We start from the raw sequence: 13002 nt of genomic DNA on the forward strand, positions 1-13002 counted from the left end.
TAAAAGTTAAACACTTTAATGTTTTATCATATTGACAACATCACGCATCATTCTTCCAAAGCAGCATTTGGCCGGATCGGACCTGTACAAATATAAATACAAGTAACTTTCTATTTCGCTTGAAATATGGTACAAGAGGTGTTAATTAAAAGACAATATTGGTTCACATATTTCACCATCATCTGTCATGCAAAATAAAATGTAAGATCAATTATAAACGTTACTTAGTTTTCGCTTCAGTTTGTGATTTAATATCTATGTAGGTATAATAGCTGTATTTATGTAGATGCTAGGTACTATGCAAACACAGTTTGAGCTACTTCTGAAGGACTATGCAAGAAAATTATTACAGTATTACTTTGCTTGCAATAAATTAATTGGTAAAACATAAAGTAACTATTCATATCTGTATTATAGTATAGTAAATTAATCACTTACGGTGGAACTTCACTGCTCGTTTTTTGCGCCGCTCACCCGAACCTGTGTATAAATTTAAATAAATATTTTGAACATATTATGTAGGTATGTTGGTACCATCAAAATAATTCTTAATTTGAACATTATTAAACCTACATAACACATGCTCTTCCATGCAGACTTTGTTTTTCTGAGATATTCAAATAATAATTTAACCTTATTGGACCATTTGAATATAGGTGCATTCTGCATAAGATTAACGCTTATTAAAATGCTTTTTAGTAAGTAGCCAAAGTGATGTTTTTTTTTCACGATTACCAATTTAAGGTCTCCAGGCGGTTGATGTTTAAAAATACTAAAAAATATTAAGTACCTACTTAACTGTTACTAGTCAAATTAGATCCCTTGTTGACTGGACCAAAATTATTGAAAATTAATTACTTATTTCGTCTCTTGTTAAAATCACCCCAATGTGTTGATCTACGAAAAAGCATTTCACGCACCTTCCGGTTCGAAGTCTTCTCGCTTTATTCCTTGCGTACTTTTGCCATCATCTTTCCCAATAGCAGCATTGCCGATATCTGAATCTTAAAATCAAAACAATTACAAGTAAATAAATATTAACAAAATAATACAGTAATTTAAATACAGTACAATACAATACAATGACTCTTTATTGTACACCGGAAATAGTACCTAAACGATACAGAAAACAGGTGTACCTACATAGAGAAAAAATTACAAGGTAAGCAAGGAAAGCAAGTAAGAGCGTTCTCTATTAAGTACTGAAATACTGGCATTTTCAAAATACAATTACCAGAGCTATCAGACGAAGAGTCAGAACTCTTTTCAACAGCCTTTTCAACAGGCCCACCAACACTTTTGACGACTTTTTTGATCTTATCATCTTTTTCATCCTTTTCATCAACGCTTGATCCTACGTCGCTGGATGATTCTGCTTTTATGAGGCGTCTATATTCAGAATGTTCTGCATGCGGATTCACTGAGTCATCAGGTCTTGCTTAAATAAAAAAAATAGTTTCATAAGTTTATCACAAAAATTGATTTGGCGTATGAAGGTCGATTATTGAATTGTACTCAGGACCAAACCTAACTAACTCAGTTAAGTATAGGCTAGTTTTGTAGAAGCTATTGGTAAGATTCGTCCTCCGTTAAGTATTGTATGACTAACAAAAGCTCGTTTTTGTTTCGCATTCCTTAAGGTCGCAGTTCTATCTAACCTAACCTAACCAACTATAGGTACAGTCGAACAAATTGAATTATAACCCAGGGTGGTGGTGGGTTTTTGATATGGTTTCACGGGATACCCGTAAAAGTAACAAATTTGGACTTGAAATAAAAAATACAAAAAGACTCCAAAAAACAATCATAATTTGATTGCTTAGTAGCGACATCTCTTGTCTGGGTGAGCGGTTGGTTCCGAAAGTGTGACGTCTCTCGATGAGAGCGGAACATAGATGTCGCTAGTGCTGCTGCATAAGTAGCGTAGTAGAAATAAGCAACCTGAGATATGTATGCATAGGAAAAATTCGTGTCTAGATTCCTGTCCAGCGGTGGTGTAGGGGTTATAGCACGCAGCACGGATTGCTGAGGACCTGGGTTCGATTCCCAGCGCTGGTCTCTTTTTCTGGTTTTTCTGTGCATCCATGTCTCAGTTTGTGTTTTCGCCAGGGTGGAACGTTTTAATAATAAATTTCACTATGATTTCCTAGACAAAAGCATGAGATGCCCACATGACATTAGTAGCACAAAGGTTCCACCCTGGATCATGATTCAATTTGTTCGACTGTACTGACAGTACTTAGTTTTTCTATGGGTCGCAGTTCTAACCCAACCTAATGTTAACCCAACCTACTGTAATGGCAGCAGTTCGTTTTTCTTACGCGGTTCTAACCTAACCTAACCAAGTTTACTGGCAGAAATTGGTTTTTCTTGGGGTCTCAGTTCCAACCTAACCTAACCGATTTCTTAACCAAGTTAACCTGAGCTACACCTCTAAATTATTCTTGTGTTTATGAAATTATACATTTTATTAAAGGTTTTTTGCCAAACGTTGATTTGACAAACGTGGTTTTGCCAAATGACGAAAATAATAAATGGATAGTTTTCCAAATGATGATTTGTTACATGATGGCTTGTCAAATAAAGAGATTGTGAAGTGATTAATTTGTGAAATGTGGTGTTATAAAACGATTAATTTGTGAAACAAAAGTTTGCGAAACGTTGTTTAACATGAATATTTGCTGAAACGTTTGTTGCCAAATTATTGGATACCGAATGTTTTACTATCCCAATATCCATAAAGAATATTTGTATTTCTATTTGTCTCCAAAATCATTGTGTATAATGAAAGGCTGATCTCTCGGCTTACATAACGGCATAAAATAATGGTCAAATATAATTATTTGACCGTTATTTTATTTATGTATTTAAAATGTACGTATTTTTTCGTATTTATTTTGAAAATTAAGGATAAAGAAGGTTGCCACATTTAATTTCATTCATTCAAGCTGTTGTTCTGACTTTAGCTTCTATTGCACTAGGGGGTTCTAAACTAGCTTACATTGTATTATGGCAAAAAATACTAAGATGAGAATGACACTACTCAAAATACTGAAGATTCACCGGAAAATGCTGTCTTATGAGATAAGTATAAGCAAATTTTAGTTACTTTAATTTTGTTCAATTAAAGTACCAGCTAACCGTTCATTTACTTTTACTTAAATGAATCAGTGTAAATGGTGGCAGCTTCACTGGTTAATGTAAATAGTAATTTGTTTATTTTTAAGAACCATGTACATACCATTTGTGCCCAAATAAACATTAAAACATGAAATCTACGGAATTTACATAGTTCGTAAAAATAATTAAAGTCATCTAAGCGTAATATGACCAAGTAAAACGTGAAATAAAGAAAATGTCGCCCGAAAAATTACCATCAAATTTGTGTACCCGTAGAGATGGTGGCCCGTCTTTTCTTTGCAAGAAATCAAAGCCTATTTGAAGGTTTACTGAGAAGTTAATAAATAATAATTAATTAACAAGTAGTCCATTACTGATATTACTGTATACGATAAGGTATCACCTTTACCCAATATGCTTAATTAAGAGTAGAGTATGTATGTTCAAAAAGCAAATCAGCGCGATAAGAACTAGGCATTAACATTATTATAGCTGCTAATAAGCCTTATTAATATTGTTGATGTACATACCAGTCTTTTCTTCTGATGCGATTACCCATGATACACAGATCTAAAATAATAAATGGTCACTTTAATACATTTTGAACTTATTCAATAAGCAGTTTTATATTAAAGATTTAAAGACAAAGTAATAATATTTACTAAGAGAAGGAGCGGTAGTTGAAAAGCAGTTTGATTGGTGAGGTGCATGATGGTATTTCAAAGATTTCATTCTACGAATGATTATTGCAATATGCTTTGATACGTCCTGGTTTTCATTATGTGATAACGCGATTGTTTTCGAAAACTTACGTTATTTCGTCGTCTGAAGAAAATTGCATATTTCAGGCTCAGATTTTTATCGCTATGAGAATGAGTGTTAGAGTAATACAAATTGCTTAAACTTGGAGATTCAACGGTTAAAGCTTGCTATATCCTCGGCTTCGGAGCTGCGCTGTATAACGACTGCAGAGGTTCTGCTAAGCGCAGAGAGATTTGCCGACTCACGTAGAAAAATGAATAGAATAAATCTGCACCTCGCGCAGTTGAAATCTAAACTTAATGATGCTAGAATTCAAATCAGGGACTTTTTACAGTTTTCAGCTAGAGTTTCCTGACATCAAAGTGTTGGTCCGACTTTTATTATTAAGTACCTTAAATGGTCACGTAGTTTACATGTTGGTGTTTTGTTTTGGAAACAGCATTGCCTAGTTATTAGACGTAGGTAGGTACAAAATCGAGTGTCTGACTTTATAATTACTTGTAATAACTAGTTCGGTCATAAAATTATGTTTGTAAGATTTCCAGTCGAAAAGTAAAAGCAGCAAGTTTTGCTAGAATCATTGTAATAATCTTGGTCGTAGATAGATAATTAAATTTAGGCTAGGCGAGTGAGCGCAAGTAGTTATAATATCCGCCTAAAGGCCGTATATGGTTAAAGCTAACAAGGCGTATTCTTCTAGCAGCAAAAGAAGCTTCTGCTAAATCACGGCCATTTATAATGTAATACGAGCGGAGATAATGTGTGCCCCGGGCGAGACAAATTTGCCAACTTTTTCTGTTGAACAACCTCTTTATATGAAATGGTTAGCGCCGACAAATTTCGCGTAAAGTATTATTAGCAAAGTTAGAATACTAATGTCAACGATTTCTTCTGATTTATTCAGGGTCAAATAATTACGCCTGTACTAGCTGTTGCTCGTGAGTTCTAGTTGGATATAAACAATTAGTTTATTGTATTCTCGTAAGCTTCTCTTATTTTTTTTAAAAGCATCATACTTAGGTACCATGTGTTATAATATTTTGAAATTTTAAGCAATCGTACAGTTTTTATACGTTTTATACTTGTCGGTAAATTTATATGCAAAAATTAATAATCATGTGATATGTTTTTTTAAGTTCTGGTAGGTACTACCTACCTCATATTCATATTCATTTATTCGCTTTAAGCTTTATTTCGCTTATGGAAGAGAAGGTACAGAGTTTCGACTACCTTATAGTCTTATTACTCGTCAGCCTTATAGTGTGTATAGTTTCAATATTAAATATTTGTGACAAATGAATAGGACGAGGATGAAACTGTACAGGCTCAGCTTCTGAAATTTCGGATATATGCGGAATGTTAAAGATTTATCAATACCTGTTATTTAAATGCTTAATATTTTTAATTATTGTTTTTCCTTCCTTCTGTAAAAGGTTGCCTGGAAGAGATCGCTCTTAAGCGATAAGGCCGCCTATTGCTTACCTTGTAATTTTCTCTGTGTACCTGTTTTCTGTATCGCTTCTGGTGTACAATAAAGAGTAATTGTATTGTATTGTGTATTGTATTATGTTACAACTACGTTCATGAAAACAAGGACATTGGAACAAAAAATTTGTTTACTAGTTAGTTTAGTTCTCATTTTCCACCAGAAATAAGGCTTCTTAAGCCGGCTGTACCTGTTTAAAAGAGCCAGCTGACCGCGTTGCCGGCAGTGCAAGCTAATTTTGTCTCAATCGCCCTGATAGGTACACTCGAAACCTGGCAAAAACTGACAGCTTAAAATTAACATCAAAAGTACGTGGCTTAGCGCTTTCGTCGAGAATGTGTTTTACCACGTTTTTACCTTGGGATTTAACTGTTCACTCTTTATTCGAAATATGCTTCAAGGCTTATGGATAAAGAGATTATGAATGTCTCTGCATAAAAGTGTTTCGAGTCCGATTTTATTTAACATGCAGGCCCACGTAACAATCTTCATTATGCTTCACCTACTTGTATTTGTCCATTAACAATATTCAATACGGCTTACTCTTTGTGGCTGAGTTCTGGAAAACTTGAGTTCTACCGACTAGTAAGCAAGTAACTTATACTTAATTAAACATTCACATTTATTACTTTTTCAAAGAATGCAGCCTTTGTAGTCAGAAGAGATAATAGATAAACGATAGAATGAGAGGCAACATGTAGGTTAATATGGCTGTAGGCAAATTAGCGCTGTTCGAGTGTGCGACCGGAATTGCACTTTATCGTATCGTTGCAATAGTTATTATTTATTTTAATTAATTTGCGAAATCTTCTGTACTTGTGTTAAACTGTGTTCTGTACTTAAACACTAAAGGCTCAGTCACCACCCTGTTTGACCTTACCTTAGGTATACCTTTAAATACAAAACGTACCTACAGGTCTACATTCCCAGGTGGCTTTGTCGTAATGATCGGCATTGTTCTAATGTAAAGTTATTTACGATGTAAGTTATTCAGGTGCAGGCTGCAGGTGACAAATGGAGGGTATTTCAGTTGTACTGTCCCGGCTCGCGTGACCTCACTGCGAATGAAACTATCGCATGACTATTCCATGGCACATAAAGTTTGGTTTATGAATGTCTATGCTGTGATATAATTTCTTTGAAAACGTTGAGTTTGTAGATCTATATTGACTTCAAAAACAAACTTAGTTAGTCACCTACAGTCGCGAACAGGGATTAATTAGGTATTGAGCCACTTGCTACTGGTAAGGTATGTATGTCATGGCTAAATATTATAATTATTTCGGGGATCTCGGAAACAGCTCCAATGATTTCGACAAAATTTGAAACCCAACGTAGCAAATCTTTTTTGGGAGCGAATGTCGGTCTTGCTTAGTCTTATCTCTGGAGCTCGGTGGCCCAGGTACTTTAAAATAATAAGGAGCGTGCAGTATAACCTAACCAACAAAAAGTTGGAAAACCCCCGACATTGTCACTTCCAAATTCAATAATTCAAAAACGGCTCACCGATTTTGGTAAAACATGTCTAGAAACCTTGCTTTCAAATAAAAAAACCGCATTCAAATCGGTTCACCCGTTTAAGAGCTACGGTGCCACAGACAGACACACAGATACACATAGCGGTCAAACTTATAACACCCCTCTTTTTGCGTCGGGGGTTAAAAACAGTTAAAATAGTTACAAAAGTCTTGTATTATGGAGCGTAACAAAGTTTATTAGTCGTTAATTGCATGGCTGAATGTAGGACGCAGTGCATGCCCGTATCGCGTAAGTGGTGAAATAAAATCTGTGATGTCATTTCTCGCTGCTGGGTAACTTTGTTTACAGCTTACCAAAGGAAATTATGAAGTCTGAAAATAGACGGTACGGTTCCAAGTGAATATGCACCGGATAAGTAGGTATGCAACTAGGTATTCTACTTAATTAGTTGTATGTATTTTACACTAGTTATTGTACACTAGCTTTTGCCCGCGACTTGGTCTGCGTAGATTTCTATATTTACATAATACTCAGATCCGGCTTGAAAAGCTTATTTTCTCGGAATGTACCTACCTACCTACAATTTATCTAGAAGTGCATTTCTTTAAAAGGATGACTTTCTCGGAACTTAACCTGTCTCTAAAAGTTCACTTCCCAATGAACACTTTCTCAGAAAGTGCACTTTCCAATAGGTACACTTTCTCAAAAAGTGCATTTTCTCAGATAGAGCACATTCTCAGAAGATACATTTTCTAAGAAGATGGACTTTCTCAAATTATGAACAATCTTTACTTTATTTAATAAAACTGGGCAACCGCATGTCGAGCCATGCTCAGTATAGGGTTCCGTACTTGCTCAACCGTCACCTAACCGCCACAATAGGTTCTGAAGTTAGAAGGGGGGATGCATATGTTTGAACTTTCTTTCTTATTATTTTTTAATTAAGTATTTTTTATTAAATATACCTATAGATAGATAGATAAAACACAAAAATAATACATAAAAAACAACAAACAAAAAGAGTACAAAGGTGAACGTTAAGCAGAAAAAATAACGTAGACCAACCACAGATAAGTTAGTTAGGTTAGGGATATTCCTTACCGAACTGGGGCATGGACTGATAAATAATCTCTTGCTCTACTTACGCATGCTTGTCTATTTTGTATTTTATTTTTTATTACGTCTTTTTATGTATTTTTTCTGTAAGTATAAGGAATTTGAATTTTACAGCGCATTGGTTTTTTAACTGTACCTACCTAATACCGTAATTTTATTGAAAAATAAATATTAAATAAAAGATTACAGGTATGTTTTAAAAGATGATCTAGTCTTCGTTTTAAAAAAAGTACGAAATCCTACCTAAAAGGCCGGCAACGCACTTGTGACTCTTCTGGTGTTGCAGGTGTCCATGGGCGACGGTAATCGCTTAAATTACTATCAGGCGATCCGTTTGCTCGTTTTCCCGCTATTCCATAAAAAAGACGTAGGTATCTATCGATTTATTAAGTTATTATATTATAGTACACCATAGTCGAATTCTTCTAAATTTAGTGTAAAGTTAAAACAAATGGACAATAATGAATCATTAATTTTAGCAGTAACAGGTAGGTATACAATACAATACAATACAATAACTTTTTATTGCACACCAACCAACACAGTAAGCTATCCTGAATGAACTTCCTAACCTCCTGCTCCTCGGGCGCCGGCCGCCTGTCCCGCCACGCCGCTCTCAACGACATTCTCAGAAGGGCGCTCGTTAGTGCCAACGTTCCCGCTGCTCTGGAGCCCCAGATTGTACGGAGCGATGGCAAGCGCCCTGACGGAATGTCGTTGATACCCTGGAAGACTGGCCGTGCGCTGGTATGGGACGCTACCTGTACAGATACTCTGGCGGAGTCCTACCTACCAGCAACTACCAAATGTGCGGGGGCGGCGGCAGACGCCCGGGAACGCCTCAAGGTCACAAAATATAGCTGTCTCGGCGCCCAATATAATTTCTTTGCTTTCAGCGTCGAGACTCTAGGTCGTTGGGCGCTGGAGCTACAAAGGGAGCTCAGCAATAGGTTAAGGGAGGCAACAGGCAACCCTCGCGCCGGCAGCTTTCTCGCGCAAAGAATCTCGGCCTGCGTGATGGGCACCATGCCAAGAGGCCCAACTCTCTTTTTTAATTAAAGTTTTAGTTTTAGTTATTTTAATTTAATAGTAGTTTTAGTCCTATGGATATTTTGTATTTTCTTAATATTTGCTTAATAAAAAGTACTAATATGTGTATAATAATAATAATTATATGACCTACATTATAAGTAAACAAAAACAAATAATGTGGCTACAAATAACTTTTATTGAATGAAACTGAAAGACATTATTAAAGACATACTTAATAGTGCCTAAAATTTTTTTGGGTGCACCAAATTACATTAGTAGAGCAGAATTGCCTTTTAAATCTATCTTATAAGTATTCAAAATTTCATCTGTAGCTTCGTCAATGTCTAACAATCTTTTTTCAGTGGATTCGATTGTGTCTTCAAATTGGCTCCATTTTTCGTGCGAAATGTTTTCAATAGTTGTAAGCACACGACTTTTCAAATTTAACAAATTGCCATCGTTTGTATGTAAAGATGAATTCATATTTACATGATCCCACATGAGCTCCGCAAGTGACAAGTCATGATAATTATCAGGCAACCGTATGACTTCGTGTCCGTGAGACTTGAAAAGCAAATCAAGATTGTATTTCGTAGGCTTGATGGGACACCTTGCAATAAGATCGTATAATTGGGCTTTACGCATATTTGAATTGCATGGAATGTTATTATCTTGCAGCCACTTGACCATGTCTTCTTTTGAATGGTACCTTGTTATATGTTCAGCTTCTGTTTTGCCGTGAAGAGGACTCTTATCCATTATTATCACACTAGATGGAAGCAAAGTGGACAACACTATGTCACTAATCCATTTAATCAAATCTTCTGCATTCGGTTGGTTGCAAAATAATCCTTTTTGGAAACCAGTTTTTGACACAATGTGTAGAAATATATAACCATCTATTTTTGAAATATCTGCATCTGTAAGCCAGGGTTTTTTAAACGATTGATTAAAATCAATAATTCTCTCATCTAAGTAGTAAACAGGTTTCTGTACATTCCTTAGCTTCTTTATTTTATTTAAATAAAGCAAACGTTCTTGCGCCAATTTTGGATTTTCTAGTACAATCTGACCACAGTTCAGAGTGTTGACATGCTCGTAACCTACCAATGCCATCTCACGACAAAATTGTGACAGTTCGGTTACTTTAATTTGTGATCCAATGTTTTCGTAAATATCCTTAAAGGAAAAAGATTTTTGTTTGTTATACATTTCTAGTATATTGTCACTAATTATAATTCGCTCAAAAAGATCAAAGCTCGGAAAATTAGTTTTTTGTTCCAGAATTTTATTCAACAACTGTCTTGGTACATTTGTATAGTTCAAGACTCGTTCCTCGTATAATTCTACAGGTATCTGTATACCGCTGACACTTTCGTCTTTACATTTACGGTAAATACAATGCACTAAATCTTCGATCGACTTAGAAACCGTATTTGGTTTCTCTTCTTCGTTAGCCATTACTAATGATGCTGAAACAACAGAAAATGTTAATTAATTAAAAAAAATCAGGCTTACCTGCGAGTAACTAACTTTAGTACCTAATATTCAAGATAAAAAAGCAAAAGCCAAATAAAAAGAAGCACTAGTTCACCGTGCACCTATACCGTCTATTAAATGATGTTTGCGGAGCGACTAACTGCTTCAGTTACAGGCACAGCGGTAATTTTCGCCGAGTGACATGACAAGTTACGCAATAATAATTAAGTATACTCAGCGGCACAAAATTTGGCCCACTCACAAAATAACCTATTATTATTAAGCATACATTTGAGGGCCAGATTTTTTGCCGCTCAGTATAGTTAATAATATCAAATTGATTAAACACACTTGTAATTAATATTTATATTATTGCAAAAAATAGAACTTACAAATCACACTGTTTTCTTCAAAATGGCGCTCACGCTGTCAAAACGATCACAAAAACACAACGCGTCGGGTAACAACAGACGCCGCCGTTGAACTGACTGAGCGAGCAAGACGAACGAACGAAGAGGGGCTAACCGGCGGGGAGAGCGGAGCTGACTGCGACGTGAAACCGCGTATATCCGTAGCACTAGCTACACATAAAGAAGGGAGATGAACGATAATCATTTGTATAGGTATCGCTTCATACTAATATTTGCGTCAATTGATATCGGTATTATTACGATAGTGAAATTAAGGTTTTAAATCATTTCCTTTTACCAATAGGTTTAGCATAGCATGTTGACTTTCTTTGCTAACTACATAATTATTTTGATATACCTAGGTACTAACTAAACTAAGACTCCAGTCGTCACATCAAGTAGATAGGCAGTTCATGATTCAGGTTAATCAGTCGTTTAGTAGCCCAAGAGTAGCACTGTTGAAAAAAAATCTACTTATTATTCTATTCTATTATCTATAATTAAATGCCTAAGCAGCCGCCTGTTTAATTTTTAGTGAACTCGCGCCTTTTGGAACTTTATTAAAATTATTTTAATGTGTCCATACTTTATAATTATTTTATTTCCTCTTCCCCATTTCCAGCAGAAAGAGAACAATTGGTAAAGTGTATATATCTTAATTACAGAGAAGATGGTAAAAGATAAGTTAACCACAAAAATACACGTAAGAAAACGACACGACAATCAAGCAAAAGATTAAAAGCTCTTGCGCGCTTTGTACCTATTCGTAATTTAGTTTTTTCTTTCAAGTTGTACTCTTAAGCTTTATTAAGCATTAGAAATAAAATAAAATACCAACTAATAAGTGGGTATGTTTTTTCTCGTAACTACAAACAAAATTTAATACATTCTGTTTGCAACGAAAGATGAGGCCGCGCGCTTTTGCTCTCACTTAATTACTAGGCGCAAGAACTAATTTTCTACAAAGTTTATTAATAGGTACTATAATTATATTTTTTACCTTTGTTGGGTTTCATGTTCGCTTATTTTCTTTTATCTACATCTGTGGAGGTATATAGCATATTTATTATGTTGATACGATAAAGCAAATGCAGAACTCAACGCACCCCGCATCCCGGAGAGTGTATACGATATTGATTAAGTACCCCTTATTATTAGTTCCGTGGTCCTTTAATTATTAGATTTTATCATTGACCAGTCGAAAGCGTATTATAAATGTCTGAATATCCCAAATTTCATTGGACTAATTTACACATTTGAGTCAATTGCTCATTACTAACTAACTATACCTAGAATTAATTAAGCCAGCAACACCATGTTTAAAGTTTCACCGAGACGATATTAAATATCATATATGAATGGCCCTTATAGTACAGGTACCTATATTCATGACGGTATTAACTAACTGTTCACACTATATTGTAATATGTGTACCTACTACCTACTTCTTTAATATGTTCTGCCTGCCTACTTGTAAAATGACTATAAAAGAGAGACTATAACTTAGCAACGAAGCGAAGCCAGAATAAAAACCTTTTGAGAGTCGGAAACTTGAATGTTATAATATTTTTAATATTTAGTAGGATTCCGTAGCTTCAGTCAACCTTCACTTTAAGTTGGCACTTTGATGAACTTTAATTACCTAAACCTTTTGCAGAAATTCTTCTTCTTAATTTTATGTTGTACCTAAACTCAGTCTTAAATTATGGTTTCAACAGATACATATTTAACTTCTTCATGTAAAATTGTAAAGGAATGAGGGATTACCTGCTTAGATACCTGATGTATCTAATGGATGATGCTCGGATCAGCCTATCTCGAAGCTAAATGCCTAAAAAAATCTCTTCACATTTTGTAAGTATTTAATCTAAGATCAAACAGAAATACTTGAGTGCTTTAAATATCGCATAAATTTACGTACCTACCTAATGATTTGCAAAAATATTAAATCATCATTAATGTAATGAAACGACTTTGGCTTGGCCGTCCACAGGCAACAATTTTGATTGTATTACAAGCTTTTATTTAGTTTCACCTGTACTGTCCCGTTGTCTGTCTGTCTGTCTGTAATCAAATCTTGCAAGTTAAATTAGACCAACTTCTAGTAATTCGATAAAC

The 13002-nt window shown here is 35.1% G+C and overlaps 2 protein-coding genes across 3 annotated transcripts; both read right to left on the minus strand.

Moving 5' to 3' along the window:
* On the minus strand, nucleotides 1-3892 carry LOC141434376 (uncharacterized). Of its 2 annotated transcripts, XM_074096793.1 has the most exons (7): nucleotides 3783-3892; nucleotides 3651-3690; nucleotides 3375-3449; nucleotides 1235-1438; nucleotides 921-1004; nucleotides 439-480; nucleotides 1-82 (listed from the first exon to the last, which is right to left on the minus strand). In XM_074096793.1, the coding sequence occupies exons 1-7, from the start codon at nucleotides 3828-3830 to the stop codon at nucleotides 48-50; spliced, it is 528 nt and encodes a 175-aa protein (XP_073952894.1). In that variant the 5' UTR covers nucleotides 3831-3892; the 3' UTR covers nucleotides 1-47. The 2 variants fall into 2 exon arrangements, with proteins under 2 accessions (XP_073952894.1, XP_073952895.1); XM_074096794.1 differs by lacking the exon at nucleotides 3375-3449 and having other exon boundaries at nucleotides 3783-3891.
* Nucleotides 3893-9171: 5279 nt separating this feature from the next.
* LOC141434377 (uncharacterized) lies at nucleotides 9172-11005 on the minus strand. The gene is made up of 2 exons (XM_074096795.1): nucleotides 10867-11005; nucleotides 9172-10467 (listed from the first exon to the last, which is right to left on the minus strand). Exon 2 carries the CDS (start codon nucleotides 10454-10456, stop codon nucleotides 9263-9265), a length of 1194 nt encoding a protein of 397 aa, XP_073952896.1. The 5' UTR covers nucleotides 10457-10467; nucleotides 10867-11005; the 3' UTR covers nucleotides 9172-9262.
* Nucleotides 11006-13002: the final 1997 nt, after the last annotated feature.

This window comes from Choristoneura fumiferana, chromosome 13 (assembly GCF_025370935.1).
Source record: "Choristoneura fumiferana chromosome 13, NRCan_CFum_1, whole genome shotgun sequence".
In the NCBI taxonomy this organism is placed as follows: domain Eukaryota; kingdom Metazoa; phylum Arthropoda; class Insecta; order Lepidoptera; family Tortricidae; genus Choristoneura; species Choristoneura fumiferana.

What these genes read in the sequence shown, in the direction of transcription:
- LOC141434376 (XM_074096793.1), bottom strand. Translation starts at nt 3,830, where the DNA reads ATGCACCTCACCAATCAAACTGCTTTTCAACTACCGCTCCTTCTCTTA. An exon ending in AACTACCGCTCCTTCTCTTA is followed by an intron (nt 3,691 to 3,782) that starts GTAAATATTATT and finishes TTATTATTTTAG; the next exon opens with ATCTGTGTATCATGGGTAAT. An exon ending in AGAAGACTTCGAACCGGAAG is followed by an intron (nt 481 to 920) that starts GTGCGTGAAATG and finishes ATTTATACACAG; the next exon opens with GTTCGGGTGAGCGGCGCAAA.
- LOC141434377 (XM_074096795.1), bottom strand. Translation starts at nt 10,456, where the DNA reads ATGGCTAACGAAGAAGAGAAACCAAATACGGTTTCTAAGTCGATCGAA.